Source organism: Chelonoidis abingdonii, chromosome 5 (assembly GCF_003597395.2).
Source record: "Chelonoidis abingdonii isolate Lonesome George chromosome 5, CheloAbing_2.0, whole genome shotgun sequence".
NCBI lineage: Eukaryota > Metazoa > Chordata > Testudines > Testudinidae > Chelonoidis > Chelonoidis abingdonii.
In genome coordinates, this window is record NC_133773.1 from 98,970,342 (window position 1) to 98,992,090 (window position 21,749).

General features: G+C 42.6%; 1 protein-coding gene across 3 annotated transcripts in view; it reads left to right on the forward strand.

The window, feature by feature from the left end:
* The first annotated feature begins 4,814 nt into the window (after positions 1-4,814).
* BEND4 (BEN domain containing 4) overlaps positions 4,815-21,749 on the forward strand; it is a 35,827-nt gene continuing 18,892 nt past the window's right edge. For 2 of the 3 annotated variants that reach the window (XM_032764993.2, XM_032764994.2), the window contains exons 1-2: positions 4,842-5,323; positions 13,021-13,584. In XM_032764993.2, coding sequence (XP_032620884.1) covers positions 4,909-5,323; positions 13,021-13,584 — 979 coding nt within the window. In that variant the 5' untranslated portion in view covers positions 4,842-4,908. Of the gene's footprint in view, positions 5,324-10,734; positions 10,816-13,020; positions 13,585-21,749 lie in introns of all 3 variants that reach the window. The other variant, XM_075066495.1, reaches the window with a different exon arrangement.

Here is a 21,749-nt window from a genome sequence, read left to right on the forward strand (position 1 = left end):
CCTCAAAGTATGTTGTTTTTTCGCGGAATCTTTCTTTCCATCTTTTCTCTTTTTGTTAATTAGAAGCTGTTGTAATGAGGGCCTCCGTACACCCACATTCAAAATACAAGTCCTGTTACCTATTCCAAATTGTCACAGTCAGTAAACAGTGGAAAGCATGCTTCAGTGATTTGGTAATGGAATACATAACCTTTCACTTCTGGGTCTGCTTCAAATGACAGTGACAAAAAGTCATTATTGTATGAAGGCTGCTTGAAGGCTTATGTGAAATTAGTTGGTTGTGTCCATTCTGTTTCTCCTAAAAAGCATTCATCATTTCTTGTGTTGTAAGAGCATCAGGGCAAGAACCATAGCTTCAAATGTATTCATACAGTGTCTTGGAAAATGGGGCTGTGATGCAGATATATAACATAAATATTAAATAATAATAATAATCTAAAGACTACATGATCTGCAACTGCTAGCAGCAAATATCTCCAATAGCCAGTGCTGGGACACTAGATGGGGAGAGCTCTGAGTTACTACAGAGAATTCTTTCCCAGGTCCTGGTGGGTCTTACCCACATGCTCAGAGTCTAACTGATCACCATATTTGGAGTTGGAAAGGAATTTTCCCCCAGGTCACACTGGCAGAGACCCTGCGGGGTTTCGCCTTCCTCTGCAGCATAGGGCATGGATCACTTGCACGTTGAAACTAGTGTAAATGGTAGATTCTCTGTAACCTAAAGTCTTTAAATCATGATTTGAAGACTTCAGTAACTCAACCAGAGGTTAAGGGTTTATTACAAGAGTGGGTGGGTGAGGTTCTATGGCCTCTGGTGTGCAGGTCAAACTAGATGATTTGATGGTCCTTTCTGACCTTAAAGTGTATGAGTCTATGATGCTATAGCATAAGACCACTCAAACTGAAGCTGATGGAGCAATGGTGAGGCTGCAGCATTAGCCTGCATAGAATGCAGCAACCCACATCCTTGATGGACTGGTACAAGCGCATCACCCTTGTACTCTGACCCCACCAGTGACTCCCAATCTGCTTCTGTTGTCAATTCAGCTCTTTGATCCTGAACTTCAAAGTCAGGTCAGTGCAGCTATATCAATGACCATATCTCCTATATGACCTACCAAGTTAACTGTGTTCCTCTGGATCCATGCAGTTCACAAAGCTCTGGGCAAAGACTGTGATAGCTAGAGGTCACTCCAGGGGCTTCAGCTGTGGAAGGAGCTTTGTAAGGTTAGATTAATCAAAGTAAACCACACTTACATCCTATATCCATCCTCCTCTTTGAGAAGCTTTTGCACCATAACCAGAGGGAAAGGGATAAAATAATGGCAACAAAACATACAGATGTATACCCCAAGAAGAATATCCTATATGAGAGAAGGGATAAAAAATAGAAGGGTCCGTGAAGACCATGAAGGGCTTCAGCATGCATTTCTGATGTACAGAGTAAGCACTTTGATCCTACCATGATGAGCACTATAGGAAACCCAAAGGTAGATAAATACAACACATAACGCTACTGTTCCATCATCTCTGTTGGCTGCCTGTATTTATTTGAACCTAGCTATTGAGTTCATATGATATTGTATATTTTAATTATTGTAATGGCCTTACAAGGGTGCAAATTAGTATTAATTTATAAAATGAGATAAATAGAATCACAACTGGCACTAATTGTCACCTCTCTTTATTATTAAATTTAACAGAAAAGCCGAGACTTAAATGGGCACTGAAGATGAATGAACACAGAAAATTCTTCCACCTAGAGGTGCTGTCTCCAGATTAGAGCTGAGGCATGTTCATGAACGTGGGGAAACTTGAACTGCAGTTACTAGTACTATACCTGTTCTGGGCTAAAGAGAGCAAGCACTTCATTCCCAAAGGTTCACAGTCCAGCACATTTCACCAACACTACATCAACTGGAAAAAAATCCAGTTGGTAAAGTTAAGGTCATAATAATTAATAATAATAAACACATGAACCAAACAAGCATATCTTGGGAAGAAAAGGAACTGTAAATTAAAAAGTTCACATGTGAGAGTTTGTTACCACTGTGTACCAGTAGGCAACACCAGACCACTTCAATGGCCCTGTAATTTCACACAGCAGTCTGTGCAAGAAAGACCATGAGGGGCGAAAGGGGTGCATGAAAATACCTGTTGGACACTGAAATACTCCTTAAATGTTAGAAGCTCCAGACATGGAAAGGGAGATGTGTAAAGAGAAGAGACAGTGGTTGGGCATCCAGTAAAATGGTGGTGACTCAGAAACCTTCCTGGTGATGGGGGAGGAGAGGTTGGCAGTATTCCTAGACTCCAAGGCCAGAAGGGACCATTGTGATCATCTAATCTGACCTACTGTATAACACAGGCATTAGAACTTCCCCCAAAAAATCCCTACAGCAGATCTTCTAGAAAAACATCCAATCTTGATTTTAAAATTGTCAGTGATAGAGAATCCACCATGACTGTTGGTAAATTATTCCAACGGTTAACTACCTTTGCTGTTAAAAAGTTACGGCTTGTTTCCAGACTGAATTTGTCTAGCTTCAACTTCCAGCCATTGGACTGTGTTATACCTTTTTCTGCTAGGTTGAAAAGCCCATTATCAAATATTTGTTCCCGATGTAGATATTTATAGACTAGAATCAAGTCACCCCTTCCATTTGTCTTTGTTAAACTAAACAGATTGAGCTCTTTGAGTCTCTCATTATAAGGTATGTTTTCTAACCTTTTAATCATTCTCATGGCTCTTCTCTGAACTGTCTCCAATGTATCAAAATCCTTCTTGAAGGTCTGTGGCTCAGCAGATCAAGGGCTGGAGCCATCTCCTATGAAAGTCAATAGACAGCCCAATTAACTTCAATTAGCGTTGGATCAGGGCCCAAATGCACTAGACCATCAGCTTTCAAGATTTGTGTTTAAATCATGGCTGCGTTTTAGGCCAGTCAGAAGGGACAAGGCAAAGGGAGGAGGGAGGCTGCTAACCACACAGATTATAGATTTTCTATCAAATGATCATGTTCATGCCCCTCCCTTAACATTGCTTCTGCACTGAAATGGTGCAGTTTGATATCAAAACATTTCATTTCCAAGTGGACGATCAGTATCCTTACAAAACTTTATTGCTGTTGTTTTGTTTCTATTATACTAAAATGAATTAAAAAATAGGAAAAAAATGTAAAAAACACTTGGCCAAAAAACAGTCTATCAGAAAACAACAAAATATGATTGACTTTGATGCACTAAAAAAGCAACAACTGTAACTGCGGCCTTATTTAGACATTTCTGGCTGCCCCAAAGAATGCTAGTCAAAAAACCCTATCATCTCTATAAAAAGTCCAGCTTTAAGAAGTTTACTCTACTTTTAGAGGTGAGATTGGCTGAAGATTTTAGGCTTTAATTACTTCAGTAAGGAGGATTACTTGTCATTTCACTGAGTACGATTTTAATAAATAAACAAGACTGAAATGGGTGAGCGATTACCACAATAAGCAGTAGCAAACGGCACGTGATGACAGGGAACGGATGCCTCCCTTAAATCTAAGTAAGGTGCTCTGTAATTTTACTCTAAAACACCAGAGGATTTTTTTGTAATCCTGTTAAATTGGAGCAGCAGAAGCAGGAGAGGAGTGGGGCAAAAGAAGGGACACGTTAATGCAAAAGATGAAAGTGCCTCGCGTGAAATGGGCGGTTTGTTATCGTTCATTTTCTCCAACATATCATTCAATTTCAGCTGCCTCTCCTCTCACCCAGATCCCCACCATTTCTCAGAAACGTCTATCTATGGCATCTCATTCTCTTCCTGTCTTCCACTAGTATATCATTCTTTCTTAACTGTCCCTCTAACGGTTTGGGGCTGAGAGGAGATGGTAGTGATCCACGTGTCCGGCTCCTTTGAGCAGTTTGCAAAAAACAGACAGAGAGATGTTGCAAATAATGTTAAATGTGATTAATCTCACGGATTCCTAGAAATCTGACATGCATGAGTTACAGTGAAACCGGTTTTATTTCGCCACGAAATGCTTTTGCATAATAAGAAAGAAAATATCCTCTGCGCCCTAATGAGCTCTGACAGTTCCTGAACTCCCAAATACTTTTATTTATGGCGTTATTTCATCTCTAATAAATGGGAACACGGGCTGCGATCGCAGCCTGCGCGAGGCAGGGAGCCACCCGGGGATGGGGGTTGAATGGCAATTAGACACTGAGCTAGCCTGCAAGGTGCCTGTGCGTGAAAACCTGAGCCACACGCCGCCAGGGGCACGAAGAGGAGCTCAGCCTGGGGAGAGGCAGCGGGAGCCGGGCAGCAGCCACAATCACAACCGCTGCCGAGCTTTGCCAAACTTGCGGGGCCCCTGCCCTTCGGATCCCCTCAAAGTTCCGTTTACACTGCAGGGGAGCCTGAGGCGGGGCGAGCGGCAGCATCCTCCCAGCGGCACAGCGGAATCGGTGACCCCAGCCCCCGGGGAGCTTCTTCTTCCTGCTCTGCGGCTCGCCTCGCCGCACAGCCAGAGGCGCTGCATCCCGCCCCGCGCAGGGCCGTGCCAGGGGCCGGGCTGGGAAGCGGCTGGTCCGGCGCGGCGGAGGTGCCTCCAGAGCTCAGCCCTTGACCACCTGCCTGGGCGCAGCCGGCCCCCCCGCTGGGCAGGGGCAGGGGGCGGCCGCCGGCTAAGCGGCCGGGCCAAGTCCCGCCCCCCCTACCCCATTATCACTAGCAGCGATTACCCTAAACACTTGCTCTTTGCCTCCTGTCTCCCTCCAGGCATTGGCGTGGCCGCCTGTCAATCACCCCGGCACCCCGGCGCACCGGGCTCCGCCGTGCCACAGAGACGGGCGGCGGCGGCAACTGCAGCAGACGCAGCCCCGGCGGGAAGCGGGCCGGGGAGCCGCCGCCGGAGCGGCGGGATGCTGATGATGATGGAGGAGGAGATGCAGGCGGCAGAGGAGGGGCCCAGTCTCCCCAGGCTCTACCGGCAGCGGAGCCCCTACAGCGTCCTCAAGACCTTCCCCAGCAAGAGACCAGCCCTGCCCAAGCGCTACGAGAGACCCACCATGGTGGAGCTCCCGCACCTCCGGCCGGCGGGGCAGCCCTTCCCGCCCGCCGCCTCCAGCAGCAGCGAGCCGCACCACTACCCGGCGGCGCCCGGCTCCTACCCCAGCGGGCCCGCCCGAGCCGCCTCGCAGGGCCACCCCAGGACTCCCGCCCCGCCGCTGGGGCCCCAGGCAGCCTCCTCCTCCTCGGCCCGTTACAGCCACAGCCAGCCGGGGGCCGCGGCCAGCGGCGAGGGCGGCATCAGCAGCAGCCTGGAGCTGAGCGCAGGTACCAACTCTTCTCCGCAACTTCGTGCGGCACTTTCCGAGGGGCGGGCGGGCTGCCGAGCGCCTGGGATGGGGGGTTCCCCGCCGGGGGGGAGGCGGCATTCACCCTGCAGCGTGGGGCTACACGGGGGCCGCCCCTTCCAGCTGGGGGGGCGCATCCAATAACCAGGGGGACACCTTGCAAAATGAGGCTTTACCCCCAACACTTGGGGCGGCTGCTCCCCTATGGAGAAAGGGGCTCAGCGCCTGTGCGCTTCCTCCTTTCTTTCCCAAGGCTGCTGCTCCCCAGCAAGCGGAGGGGACGTGCTACCAGCACTGGGAGGATGCGGTGCCAGGGGCTCTCTCCGCCCTCGGTGACTTGTACAGGCATAATTATCTCACGCATAATAACTAAAGTTCCTGCACACCCTTTGGTAAGTCAGTGGTGGTACCTAACACATATGAAACCTGCCCAGAAAGGACAGAGAGCCCTCGCTCTCTGCTAGGAAGCAGGGGCGGTTCCCTCTTTCCCCTTGTTGATTTCAGACTGCGAAGCAAACCTTTCACGCCTTGCCTGAACCTTTTGCCATCACAGATTCGTTTTCGGAAGGAAACCCACTCAGAAAAAGCTGCATCAAAGATTGCTGATGCCTTTTCTGTTAGGGCTCTCTTGAAAGCTAATCTTGCTGTCTCAGAAAAGTGCTCACCTCCGATTTCTACTTCTGCACATCATAATGTACGGAGACACGACAAGACAGAAATCTTCCGGGTGCCCAGGACATCAGTGACTTGATTCAATGAAATTTGCAAATCAGGGAAGGAGAATGGTCTTGGGCTTTTTATCATAGAAAGCAAATGATAATGGAGAGATTGTTTGAGAGGTTGTAATTAAGAAAAATGAATAGATTCCTTGCTTCTTTGCAGTATCTTCACACACTGTAGAGAGGAACAGGCGATCAAAATAATTTTTCTCTAAAGGTGTAACATACTAAGATGTTAAATGTATATCTTTCTTCTAGTGATGGTGTGGAGTTAAAACCCACATAGATCTTGATATGCAACCTAAATTTGGCATCAGGAAATGGGAAATTGCATCTTTAAGCAGAGTGCAATCAAAAATGAATTACAATAAATCCTATATAATTGCATAGGTCATTCTCTTTAATGAGATTTTATTAACCTGACTGTCAGGCTTCTGAGTCAGGCAGATATTTTATCTTCTTCAACTGATAAAAGTGTCAGCTATAAACCACCATATAAATATTCATAAATCTACACATCTGTGGCAGCCTATCAGCATCATTCTTTTGGACATTAAAAGCATTCTAATTACTTTCTGTCTAGCAGAGCTGAAATGCTGCCTGTTATAGTATGTGCTTGGCAGGCATGATTGCTTTTGTTTGGCATCACAAATAGCAGCATCCTGTTTTATATACTGATGGTCCAGAAAACATTCAGGGTTTGACTGAACAGGATGAATATTAGGAAGCACCATCTGGTTTTAATAACATCGGGTATAGTAACTCATCTGTTAATTTTTAACACATCATTGATTTATTTATTTAGAAAAATTGGATCCTGTTTTGGTATGTTGATGCTGCCTTTGTAAGAAATGTGATGACATTTCTTTACTAAACAGCATGATAGTCTAGATAATAGAATATATCGCTATGTTTTAATGCATATTTTCTCTCCAGTTTATCTAACACATTGCTACTTCCATAAAATCCCTAGAAATTTTAGTATATTACCAAACAAGTTTAATCCTCTATATAGTCTGAAAATTAACTACTTTGATGAACAAACTCCATAACCCATGCCAGTAAATCATACTTCTTCCTCTATAAAACTATTGAATTTAAATAATTTAACAGCATTATTTCACTGTTTTATGGTACACAGTCAAGCACCTACTGATAAAACATGATACCTGTGATTTCTTTACGAAAGTGGAATACTCTTTAGAAGATATGTATAACTGTCTGGTAAATAAATGTACAAGGCCTTATTTACAACAGAATGTTCTGTGCAGAAGTCCTGTCCTTTGAGAAGCAGGAGTTTGGACTTTCTGCTGTATTACTGAATCATACAAGTAGTTAGGGCCTGTTCCTAAATTTTGCCATAGATTTCAATTCCACACACCCCACCCCACCCGCACAATAAGAATATTGGTTGCCGAGTTCAGCACTATTGAGCTCTTGCCTCATTGCCTACTCATCCACGCTATACTTTCCATACAGCTAGCCACACAGGCATGCACAACACAGCCTCCATAGCTGTACACATTGTGAGTTAAGCAAGAAGAACCCAGTGCAAAGGGAGAGTGGGTCACAAGTGGGGCCAGATTAAGGCACATGCCTAGGACCACTCCTGGAGTGATATTAGAATTTCAACTTTCATTTTAAAAAAAAGTCTATAATTCTTATGGCTCTGAAGAAAATCTTGAAAATGTGAACAGAGTATAACCAATGCAGTGATGTCTGCCTGAGTTTGCAGACAGCCTGAAACAATAGCTCCAATGTAAGAAATGTAAGCTGGTCCACACATCTATGCAGTGTTAAGTCCAAGCTCTACTGCAGAGAGTGGGGACTGCCAACACCATCCTGGCAGACAACTCTGAGTAGCTATGGCTACACTAGAAAAAAAGGTGTGTGTTTACAAAGAGGTAGCTGATATGTAAATACACACTTTTTTCTTGGTAGACTTGACTTGTACATCAGGAGAAGAGTGCAGTGGGCTTGGTTTATACACACAAAGCAGATACACTCTGGATGCTGGATGAGTACCGGGGAGGCCCAGCTGCAGCTTCCAAGGGGAGAGGGTTCCACTCTCACCTCTACTGCCCTCAAGGGGAGGGAAAGCCCTGCTGCTGCTTCCAGGTTAAGAGAATGGCCCTTTGCTGCCATTCTTGTCTCTTTTGGGAAGTAGAGGATCCTTTCCACCCCCAGTCACACCAGACCACTGCATAGGGGTTGGGCCCTGTATTGGGGTATATCTAGAGCCTTGGATTGCCTTTATCCAGTCTTAGTCACAACTCTGTCACATTCAAGCCAAAAATGTGAATTAATAATTCCTGAGCACACTTACTCTACTAAGAATAACATCATAGCCACCCCACTTACTCAAGAAAGGCCTGAGTGAATAGATAGACCTGGCAATGTGCTCTGAATTTCAGTAAAAGGCTTTGCTGGACCAATAAATGAAGTGAATTGCAGAGTCAAGGGTTGTCACTGCGAATATTACACTGTCAGTAACCTAGTGTTCAAAATTTAGGATTATTACCTAGAACATCCCAGTTAGTCAAAAGCCAAGATGATGCAGCTGTAGAGAGGTTTGTAAAATGATCAGAAACCAAGCCATGTAGGGATATAGGGATTAAGGTCATCACTTTGAACTTCACCTAGAAACCAACTCAAATGTTCTATGCTCAATACATGGACTACTGTTATGCAAGCAGAATGCTACGCTCTTTACTAGCTGTGTTTTAATAGATGCTTTGTAGGTCATTTTGGACAAATCCAACTGGGAGGTAACAAAGGCCCTGGATCAATCAGACAGGCATAGATAACTGTGGCAAGGTCCCTATTTGAGAAGACAGTGAACTCCTGGCCAGATATGGGAGGGGGGAGGTCACATTGCTGCTACCTGAAAATCTAAGAATAGCTTAGTATTTATGAGAAACCCAATCTCCATTAGGTCCTTATTGTGCTAAACACTATACAAACACCTTGCAAGCAACCATCCCTGTCCCAGGGATCTTACACTCTAAGTACCCAACAAAGACAAAAATATTCATTATCTCTATTTTGTATATGGGAGAACCAAAGCACAGACACACTAAGTTTGGCAATTTCAAAATCACTGTGGGATTTGACCCCCAAAACCATTAGAAATTAATAGGAACCGAATGGGAATTGGGCATCCAAATCTCAAGTGGCTTTGAAAATCTTACTCTAAGCAACTTGGCCAAGGTCACGTAGGAAGTATGTCGGAGAGCTAGGAACTAAATCCAGATCTGTTTAGTCACAGTCCAATATTTTGATTATAAGACCATCCATCCTCTACACTGAAGAAAAAATCCAGAAGTTACCACTAGGGGTAAACATACCACAGTTTGGGATGTGATGACAGTGACATTCCATAAACTCACTTCACAAGAAATTTTAAGGTGGTATGTGAACTAATTAAGTTTGGGAACTTCTGGTATAGAGGAAGCAGATATTACACCCACTATCTCATCTAGATAGTTCCTCAGACACACAAGCATAACTACTGTCTGGTCTTGTTGAGTTTCAGAAACCTCATTCTTATTGAAACCCCTATATTGGTCAGGCACTGGGAAAGTTGAGAAACCACATAGTTTTGGTCCAGTGAAAACAAGATGTAGCGATGAGACACACACCTGGGAATTGTAGCAAACCTGACATGGTATTATTCACTATTAGCCTGCACTCATAAGTGAAATAGTTCATCTAGGAACTGTCATTCTTTTAATGGTCTGATCATGATCTATCAGTATTTTATGGGCCTGTTCTGGCAAATCTTCACCTGGGGAAAACTCCTGTTGAAGTCAAAGGGAGCTTTGCAAGAGTAAAGACTGGGAGAATCTGGTGTAATGGAATTACATGGTTAGTGAATCTTAAAGGGGAGCTAAAGTAATGCTAGAATAACACCTTTGTAAACTATCCAATTTTAATTTTATGCAATCATTTCAGCAGAACACTTCTTGGGAAATACATATATATTTCACATTAAATCAATTAAGAATCATGGATCAGTGTTATTCAATAGCATTCATTTAAAAACAAAACTTATCAATTTCTAAGTGACGATAAACTTTGCATAGTGCTTTCATTTCTAACTGCAGTCTGCAAAAGCTAAAATACTGATTGCTACAATATGTGCTAAATGGGCAGATCTGTTTGTTTTTAATCATAAATAATGAATTTTCATTCTAGTATTTTAAATCTCTTCTGTTAACTTTCATTTTTATAAGAAGAATGGATGAAAATTTTAAATATTTTTCCATATTTTCTGTTAGAGTTGTACTAGATCCAATATTAAACCAATACTCTTATTTCCTTTACACTTTGAATCATAGAATATCAGGGTTGGAAGGGACCTCAGGAGTTCATCTAGTCCAACCCCCTGCTCAAAGCAGGACCCAACCTCAGACAGATTTTAACCCCAGTTCCCTAAATGGGCCCCTCAAGGATTGAACTCACAACCCTAGGTTTAGCAGGCCAATGCTCAAACCACTGAGCTTTCCTTCCTCATATTGAGCATGGTAAATGCACTCTAATTTTATTAAAATATTTAAGTTCTTTTTGAGTATACTATAGACTAAAGTCTTTACTGATTTTAATATACAATATGGTATTCCCCAACATTTATATTTGAAATATCAAAATATATATTTTTTCTATCTTTTAGGGAAAAAATTTGTACAGTGTTTAATCCCATGTCAGTTGTTTCATTCATATTTTGTCCCCTTGCAACAAGGATGCATAAAGAGTAAGTAACTGCTTTGTCATTTGGAACCATGAGGATTAAAATGCAAACAGTAAATACAACTTGAGGTCTGGAATCTGATTACAGGATTAAAATAAATGAAAAATTGCTGCGTATTACGATTTCAAAATTCCAATCAATATTATCCTTTGATTTTTTTTTCCTTTTTGCTAAGGGAAGTGAAGAAATGAGAGAGAGAGACCACATCTTGAGACTGTTAGTGCTTAAACTTTTTGATTTTATGTCAATCAGAATGTTACATTTAGAAAGCTCCAGTGTCACTAGGTTTCCATTTCTGGAATTTATCTAGGTATTTCTGTTTACATTGTATCTGGTGGGCTATACCATATTGTTTCTGGTTAATCATTCTAAGGGTTAAAGACAGCAGTACTTACATAAGGTTTTAGTAGAGAGTAAATAACATTGAATTTGAGATTACATTGAAGTGTATAGGTATTGTGTAGTGTTGCTACTGGGGTACAAGGCTGAGTTCACAGTGCCTTCCATTACTTTAGAAGAGGGCAGGTGTTCCTGTATGTAGCAGCACTTTTGTAATGTTGGTTTTATTAACTCCTGGGGGTGAGAGGTTTTCCTACATTTTTAAAATAAAGAAAGAGTGGTAGGAGAAAGCTACTCTATATGTTTTAGTCTAGCCCTGCCTCTGGCACATGACCTGTACAGGAGCTTGTTTCTGGGTCCTCAGAAGCCAGCATGGGGCTATCATCCTCAGTTCCTGTGCCAGGAGATTTCTCCCCCAGCTGGATCCAGGAATTTTAAAGACTTTTATGCTGGTTTGGCCCTTTTACCTTGTGTAAAGGGGCCAGAATGGTGGAGAGAATGCTAACCCATGTCATTTCAAATGCTCTTCAGGGAGAGTTGTACTAACCTCACTAGGAGCAAGTAGATTTTTCCATGAATAGACAGCCTTGTGGAGCCAAGAGAAGCACCATCTCTTGAAAGCATGCGGGGGAGTCTGCTGTTTTTTCATGCCAACAGTGTGGTGTTGGGCTGGGTCACCTTCTTTAAAAATTATGACCAAGATTTTCAAAAGCAACTAAGGATTTTGGGTGCCTACCTTGAGACACCTTAAAGGTGCTTGATTTTCAAGGGGCCTGCTGTGTTCATCACTTTCTGAAAATTAGGGCCCCTTTTAGGGTGTCAAGCTGGACTCCCAAAAAACACAGACACACACAGCAGCAGCATTTAAGGGAGGTTCACATATCTTCCTCTAGATTCAGGAATGACTCAAGTGCTCACTCTTGAATCAGTGGAATCTGCACATATTCAGAGTCCAGAGTGGAAGGAGGAGATGCCAGTTCTAAGCACAAGACCAAGCACAGCAAGGAAAAACTCATGCTTGCAAGATTTGGTGGGAAGGGAGGAGCATGGAGCACAAAAAAAAAATCTGTACCTAACAGCAGAGGTGAAAGTGGGCTGGTAGGGACTGGTATGGCGTACCAGTAAGGACTGGTTGCCAGTACCAGCCCGTACACAGCTGACGTTAAAGTGCTGCCATGGCAGTGCTTTAATGTCACTTCCCCTTCTCCATGTCCCCCCCCTTTTCCAGGGCTGCCGATGGGGAGGGGTGCAAAAGGTGCAGCTTCCTCGGGGCCTGGCAATTTAAAAGGGTCTGGGGCTCCTGGTCCCTGCCACAGCAGTGACTGGAGCCCCGGGTCCTTTAAATCACTGCCAGAGCCCCAGATGGCATGGGCTGGACAGCATGGAAGAGCTGGCTGGGGGAGACTGACCCCCAGTCCCGCCCCTTCTGGGGGGCTGGAGCCAGGCCCCCCTACCGGTAAGTCTTATCTTACTTTTACCTCCATCTCACAGCTTATGTTTTGCTACAAGACAAATATTTATTTGGCCTTACACCTATAACGAATTGTATCAAATTTGTGTTTTCTTCCCCATTTTCTTGTCTTAGTCACTGCTTAGCGCAGTACTCTTTCAGAGGGATTATCATCCCAGTGCACTCCTGATTAACTGCCAGGTCACAAGGGTACCCTCAAAATAGAAGCATAGTAAGGATGATTTTAATTCTCAATGTTACCGAAGTATTAGAGCAGGAAACAATTTTAATATGTTCAAAAAATACAGCGTAAACTGCTCTAAATCATTAGACTAGCTGTGTGTGTGTTAGACTAGCTAGTACAGTCTGACATATCTTTTGCTTTACTTTGCTGTGATTCATCTTTTCTTCTGTTTCAGAGAGTCGTATGATTCTGGATGCCTTTGCCCAACAATGCAGCCGGGTTCTTAATCTTTTAAATTGTGGTGGAAAACTACTGGACAACAATCATTCTCAGTCCATGATTTCTAGTGTAAAGCAGGAAAGCTTGAGTTATAGTGAAAGACAAGAGCAGTGTCAGCTGGGGAAAATGGTCCATAGTCAGACATCAGACAATTTAGACATAGAGATGCAGTATATTCAAAAGAAACAACAAACCTCAGCCTTTCTGAGGGTTTTTACTGATTCCCTTCAAAACTATTTGCTTTCTGGGAGCTTTGCATCTCAGAACACCTCATCAGTAAATGATTTTGGCCGTTTGGCAGATGTGGATCCACTTTCAACCTCTCCAGTACACACTTTAGGTGGATGGACATCCCCAGCAACCTCTGAATCCCATGGTCACCCATCATCATCTACACTTCCAGAGGAGGAAGAGGAGGAGGAGGAGGGATACTGTCCCCGATGTCAAGAGCTAGAGCAGGAGGTAATTTCACTACAACAAGAAAATGAGGAACTCCGGAGAAAACTAGAGAGCATTCCAGGTAAATATTCCCAGGCCACGTAATATTTTATTTATGTTAACATCAAATTTACTTTATGTAATATACTATACCTAGATTATAGGATTAAAACTAGTTTTTAAAGGTTATATTGGGGGTTTCATTAGCACTTGCCAAAACAGAGGAATTCATGTTAAGGCTCCAACCGTAACTTGCACAGTTGTGCCAGCTATTACACTTAATTTTGCATCAAATACTCTATTATCTGCTGATAAGTGTCCATATGAACTGCCAGATTTAGACACTGCTAAACTTAGACACATGTTTTGAATTCTGGATAGAATGTAATTATAACTCTGAATTTGCTTGGTTTGGGGGCATTTGAGTCATTGTAAGTAGGTTGTCATGGTACTTTAAAATACATGCTTTCATATTGATTGCCTCTGCCGTTATTTAATAGTGATTATAATTCTCAAACCTATTTATTTCCTCTTTTCTTAAAAAGCACCTATTCAAAGGTCACGTGTCCACCTTTTTAACAAAGTGGATACAAAATTTAAATTGAACTTTATCCTCCTAAAAAACATACCCAAGCCATCAAACTTAAAAGCATTCCTCCCAGCTCTTCTCTCACATCTCCAGGAAGCGCATGGGAAAAGAGTGTTTTGCAATATGTCCTGAAAGTTGAACTCTGTCAGACCAAAGCAGGGAGAAAGAGACCAATGTATGTTCCACAGTAGAAAATTGCTCACTGAAAACGCTCTCTACCCTTTTTTATGCCGGGGGGCTATTAGCACTTGAGGTCAGCTGAGGTGTTTGAGCTGTGGTATTGCATAAGAACAAAGTATCTTGAATCCAAGCCCTTTAGACCTTAAATATAGGTAAAAACCAAAACCTTAAGTAGTACCAGAAACAAATGGGGAGCTAGTGAAGATTAAAGCACACATGTAACGTGCTCCTTTTTGGACACACAAACTAGTGGATTGCAATCTTCGGCATTTGCTCAAGGTTTTGAAAGTTTTTCAGGTGTAGTCCCATATAGAGCACATAACAGTAATCCACCATAGACAGGACAAAGGCATGGATAACTGTAGAGGGCTATGCCTGAAGAAAAATATCACAACCTGCTAGCCAAGCACAAATGAAAAAAAAAGTATGCTCAGCCCCAGTTGTATGAACGTCCAGATGAAGATCCCAAAAGACCCCAAGTTACAAAATCTGAACAAAAAGTGATTAAAGCAGTTTACATAGCTTTCACTCTTTTTCTTGGTCTTCCCCTCAGCTGCTAATGTTGTATCTTACTTATCTGGCCCAATCCTCAGTCAATGAGCTCACAGCTAGTGTGACCGTAACACTTGGAGGGGCAACACTGAGAATGCCTACTCAAGGAATAGGGCAGACAATTCCGAAAACTGGTGGTCTATTCTATAATTAGATTCACCACCCAGCAACAAAACAGCTGGTTATCTGAAGCTGTTATCTGAAGCTGGTTATCTGAAGCTGGTTATCAAGAAGCCAAAATACAGTTCCCTTTAAGCAATACAACCTTTATTTCCCATTAAGACAGCCAAGTCTAATACAATGAGAGATGAGTAACAATCTTATTCACCATACTTAAAATTCTATCAATCCCAAGGGACCGGACACATTGCCCACCAGGTCAATGAATATTTCAGCTCTCACCCAAATACATGATTACAGAAATCCTTATTAACTAAATCTAAGATTTATTAATTGAAAGAAGAGAGTTGCTATGGTTAAAAGATCAATATACATGCAGATATGAATAAAGTTCTTAGATCAGTTTCATAGCAGAGACGGTGAGGCTGCTGATCTGTAAAAAGTCCTTCTAGAGTCAAATTAAAAGCATATAGTCCAATAGGCAGTCCACGTATAGAGTTTGTTCAAATTCTTCCATGAGAATTCCAGGATGGATTCAGAGTGAACCTGGAGGCCTCAGGCTTGGGACTTGGACTTTCCCTGTCAAAGTTTAACCAAATCTGAGATGAAAAGGATCAGGCCCAAAGCTTCTTTTATACTTGAAGGCCAGTGAATAAGCCTCTCGACAGCAATGGTCACAGCAGGCCTTCCTTGGATGAAGAATAGATAACATATATTGTTGCTCTGAAGCTAATCTCTGTTTCCTAGGCATACACTGGTAACTAGTTGTATTCTTTAGCATAAAAGACAATTAACCAAATAGTTTACAGGAGGTTTACTGTGTAGAATTACAAGGTTCAAAGAGAAATGAGGACAATAATATTATTAACACCTAAGTCCCATCTAAATGATATCCCCTTTTGATTTCTGAATCAATAGAATACAGTAATCAAGCATTGTGAGACAGGAACAGAACTTTAGCATCTACAAGGTAATTAGGTCACATGGTCTGTGTTCATCTATATCTTGTTAGAAGTTTAACAAAATATACTTAGTATCTACCCTTTGATTCTCTAACAATACAGGCATACATATTAAGGATCGTAGTCTATTTAATATGATTTTGATAACTATCTGCAAGGAATGGCCCTGTTTACTATTTCAGTATTCTTCTAATATATCCGTAAGGGTTGCTTCCAGGTCACCCAGCCTGCTGGTTGCTTAACCCTCACTGGCCCAGCGTTACAGCTAGTTACTGGCAAATCTGATCAGCTACACTACATTTCTGGTTCATCCAACCTGGAGAGTGTAGATAGTACAGGAGACATTCCAGAGAAACTGCAGCTTACACTGCTTCTCTGTATTCATGAACAGCTTCATATGCCACATTGGGCAGGAGGGGTGACAAGATTGAACCCTGGTGTACACAACATGAGAGAATCCTCACTGCAGAGCTCATAATACTACCTGAGAGGTCATAGATTCATAGAGTTTAAGGCTAGAAAAAGACCATCAGATCATCTAGTCTGACCTCCTGTGTATCACAGAGGCTACTACATCTCATCCAGCTACCTCCATGTTGAGCCTAATAATTTCTTGTCTTTGACTAAAGCATAACTTGCATTTGACTAAAGCATATCTTTCAGATAGGCTTCTAGTCCTGATCTGAAGACATCAAGAGAAGGAATCTGCCACTTCCCTTAATAGTTTCTTCTAGTGAAGGGGTGGGCAAACTATGGCCCGTGGGCCACATTCGGCCTGCAGCACCGTCCTGCCCGGCCCCTGAGCTCCTGGACCGAGAGGCTTGCCCCCAGTCCCTTCCCCAGTGTTCCCCCTCACCCACAGCCTCAGCTCGCTCTGCCACCAGTGCAGTGCTCTGGGCAGCGGGGCTGTGAGCTCCTGGGGCAGCACAGCTGCAGAGCCCGGCCTGACCCATGCTCTGTGCTGCGCGGTGGTAGCAGCGGCTGTGGCAGCATGGCCGCCAGCCACTGGTGCTCAAGGCAGCGCAGTAAGGGGGTAGGGAGCGGGGGGGGTTGGATAGAGGGCAGGGGTGTGGATGGTGGTTGGGGGGAAACGAGGTTGAATGGGGGTAGGAGCCCCGGGGGGGCAGTCAGGAAGGAGGGGAGATGGTTGGGGCAGCAGGGGGCAGTCAGGGGACAAGGAGAAGGGGTGGTTGGATGGGATAGGAGTCTCGGGGGGAGCCATCAGGAATGAAAGAAGGGGTTGGATGGGGCAGCGGTTAGGGGACAGGGAGTGGTGGGGGGTGGATGGATCCATCAGGAAACAGGGTGGGTTGAATGGGGCAGGAGTCCAAGGGGGGGCACATAGGAGGTGGGGGCCGGACCACAACCCCCTCCCCTAAGCGGCCTGCCATACAATTCACGAAACTCAATGTGGCCCTCAGGCCAAAAAGTTTGCCCACTCAGTTCTAGTGGTTAGTCACCCTCACTGTTAAAAAATTGTGCCTAATTTAATTGAATTTGTCTGGCATCTGGAGCCACACATTAGTTCTTGCTATGCCCTTCTTCATTAAAGAGCCCTTTAATACCCAGTATTTTCTCCCCCTGAAGGTACTTATATCCTATAATCAAACTCTCCTCTCCATCTGCTTTTTGAGAAGCTAAACAGATAGATCACTTTAAATCTCTCACTGAAAGACAGTTTCTTCAGCCCTCAAAATATTTCTGTGGCTCTTGTCTTCGCCCTCTCCATTTTCAACCTCCTTTTTAAAATGTTGATACCAGAACTGGACGCAGTATTCCAGTATCAGTCTATACGTACAAGAATTGCAACCTTTTTGCCTCAGCATTGCACTGGGAGCTCATGTTGAGTTGCTTGTCCACTATCACCCCTAAATCCTTTTGAGTCGTTGCTTTCCAAAATACAGCCCCCCGCATTCTGCAGATGTGAATGGCATTCCTTGTTCCTAGATATATAACTTTGCATTTGACTGTATTAAAACACATTTTGTTTGAATGGGACTAAGTTATTAAGTGATCTCGATCACCCTGTGTGACGGCCCTGTCCTCACAAAAAATTGGCAGAGTGGTAAATAATGATGTCATCAGCCAAGGTTTTATAGTTACTTCCAAATCATTGAAGAAAATGTTGAATAGTATCAGGCCTCGTATTGATTCCTGCAGAAGTCATTAGAAACACACCCTTCGATGATGATTCCCCATTGATAGCTACTTTTTGAGATCTGTCACTTATCAGTTCTTAATCCATGTCTTGTGTGCTCAGATATTTTATAAAGTCTATTTTTTAATTGGAATGTTGTATGGTATTAAGTCAAATTTTCTACAAATACCCAAATATATTACAACGACAAAGTTACCTTTATCAACCAAACTTGTAATCTAATCAAAGGTTGAAATCAGATTTGTTTTGACAAGACCTATTTTCCATAAAAACCATGTTGACTGGCTTTAATTATATTCCTATCCTTAGTTCTTAATCAATTAAATCCCATTTAATTTTCCATTATTTTGTCCTGAATTGATGTCAGGCTAACTTGCCTATAGTTACCTGAGTCATCTGGATTGTTCTTCGTATTTTAAAAAGTAAGTAGAGTCACTCAAATGTAGTTCTTTGTAGTCTTACCAGGGATGGTAGGCATATCAGAAACACCTTATCTATGATCTATCAAAGGCTACTGAAAAAAAATCTAGAGTAAGTGTGCGTGGATAGATCATTAGTATTTAATCAGCAGAAGATCAACAAATAAAACCAGCACTGTCTGCATAACATACAGGGGTGTAAAATCAAAATGACAAGATTCAGGGAAATCTAAGGACTCCAGATACTGCCACAGTTACTTTGCTACCAAAAAGGACATAAGTCCACATTGTAGTCCAAAGCGCCCCAAAAGTTCTAAGAGTACCAAGTAGTGAGTCTGCTTAAAAATCAAATAGAGAGGATGTCTTATTTGTTGTCCCACATTCTGACTTCACTCCAGTGTGGTTCTGCCAGCACAGAGGCTAGCTAGTGTGAATCAGTGTGATATTATCCACAGACTAGTTAGCAAATTCACAGCATGAGACACTCTCCTCTGTAGCTGAGCAGATAACACTGATGAGCAGAAGTGTTTTGGATGGTGAATCAAGACTTTGCAGGGTTTATAAGGGAGCCAAATAAACTTTAGCACAAGATTCAATAATTCTTTGTGACAGTATCATACTGTAATAACCCTCTGTCCCCACCAGTGCTCCACAATTTTTCTTTACTGTTTCATCTGTTGCAGGCAGTCTGTATACCATGGTGACCTGTTATACTAATGCAGAAGAAAAGATGGTTTAAGGGGGCAGTATGTCAGGACAGAGGCTATTATAATGTCCTATCAGATCACTAAAAGAGTGTTTTACTGACTTCATACTTTTTTCCTTCAATGCTGTATGGAACTGAACTGGTTCTGTTAGCCTCCAAAGAAAGACCAATACAATAAATATTTTTTTAAAAGTAGGCTTGAATTGGAAATTTATGGTCTGTCCTCAAAATGGAATATGACACTCCTGATGGCAACATTATAAATAAAAGATAAATGCAAGTCTGTTCCTTCTCCTCTTCTATAGCGGTCTCAGAACAATTCTCTCCCTTTCTTTCAGATAGTGAGCATTTTCTACTTTTTGGTATGCAACCCCCATACTACCCCCATGGAGTTTCAAGGAGTTTGCATTCTAAAAATAGATGTGGCAGCACATTTCTAATGGGAACTATGCAAAACACCATTTGCACTGCCGACAAAAAACAAGGGGGAAAAGGGTTTTCTGGAGATATACAAAAGTGATGAAGTTGTTACTTCGGTAGAATTTTTACTGAGGAAAAACTATACCTGGACCATTTAGATACAGATGGAAAAAAAATAAGACTTTCTGCCACCAACTTCTCTCCTCACCCCACTAAGGTCCTACATTGAGAGGTCCTCAGTCTAGTGGCATTCATAGGTAGACTGCCTGAAAGGATGCTATGAAACGTGCTATTTGTTCACCAAGGAGTTGAGGGCATAGAGAATGGGGCAAGGTACTACCTGTAAGTAAGGTTTACTTATGTATATTGCTAAAACTGAGACCGTTACAATGGTAAAATGAACAATTTATTTGTGAAGCTCTAAGTACCTACATGGGAACAAATATTTGACAATAGGCTCTTCAATCTAGCAAAGGCATAACCCAATCCAATGGGTGGAAGTTGAAGCTAGACAAATTCAGACTAAAAATAAGACATAAGAGAGAGTAATGAACCACAAGAACAATATACCAAGAGTCGTGATGGATAATTGGCAAGTTTTAAAGCAAGATTGGATGTTTTATCTAAAAAATGTGCTCTAGTCCAACCACAGCTACTGGACTTAAGTTGCGAATTAATTCAGGGAAGTCCTATGGCCTGTTTTCTGCAGGAGGTCAGACTAGAATAGATTATCACAATAGTCTCTTCTGCCCTTGGAATCCATGTACAACTTGGATCTGAGGCATGATATATATTAAGTGTCCCAGGGATTCAGTTCTTACATAGAGTCTCACAAATTATGAATACCTCACAACTTTAATAATAATCCACATACTATTTCCATTCTTGCTCTGACCAAAAGGGAGCCTGTATTGCAGAGTGGTTAAAGAAGAGGTCTGGGTTCTCTTCCTGACTTTGGCTTGCAGCATGGCCTTGGACAAACCACTCAGCGTGCATACATGCATGTGAGTGATACTAGCAATTTATGGGCAGAGTGTTTTCGGGAGGCAACACAGTGATAGCCATCTTCTTTTGCCCAGCCACAGAAAATACTCCAGTTATTTCTTCATGGGGGAGTGGATGAAGAAATTTTAAAAGATGGGGGACTAACAAGAGAAGGTGTGCTGTAGCCAGAGGGTGCGCAGGGTAGATTGGGCAGCCACAGAAGATATGAAAAATAAGTTTTTCATTGCTGTTTTTTTTAAAGCCTCGATGTTCACTTTGAACCACTGTCTCAGTTTCTGTTGATGCTTTGAACATTTTAATCTGATCTCTCCCCTCCTGATCAGCTTTCCAGCTTCAAAGTGTGAAGTCATCTTATTAAGCAAACCTTGAATTAAATTAATGAATGTATTGCAAGGACTAGTGTGTCAGAATACCCTTTGAATTTGTGTGGTATAGCTGCTTTATCGGCTTTGCTTTGCAACTTCATGGTTCTGGTTTAGTTTACTAAAACAGTCTGTTTCAAATACACAAATTCTTACACCATACACTCCTATTACTATACATGCTACAGTATCTTCTGCTGCTATGGGCCTTATTAACCTTGTTTTTTTCCCATGCTTCATGTTTGCATAGTAAATTCTATGGAAAGTTGCTGAGGGAGAGTTCTTGTTGCAAGCCATGGAAATCAGAGCAAAATTTGTAAAATGTTATGGATCAACCTTGCTAGAATAAAGTCCCTTTGGAGAATTGTGCCTCAAATTTAGTTTTTGTGGGGGCAACTCCTAATCTTCTAGTTAAACTTATAGTAGCTACTGCCCCTCTGTACCTAGTCATCTTTATTGGCTCAAGGTTCTTTATTATTCATTAGCAATATAAATGTGTAAAGAGGTTTATAGAGAGTGCCCCTGCCCTGAAGAGCTTACAGTCTAAACTGCGATGTAAAGGCTGAGGGGAGGGGACAACCAGTCAGTAGGGAGAAAGAAGAAGAAAGGACTAAAGTGACAACAAGAGCAAGAAGGGGTTTTCAGATACAGGGGCAGCCTAGAAAGCAAAAGTAGGATATGGATGTTTCAAGTTAGGGGATGGTTTGTCACCAGTTCTCTTGTGTTTCTCTGGTAACATAGGGCTTTTGACTGCCACTATAGGTCAATTAGCCT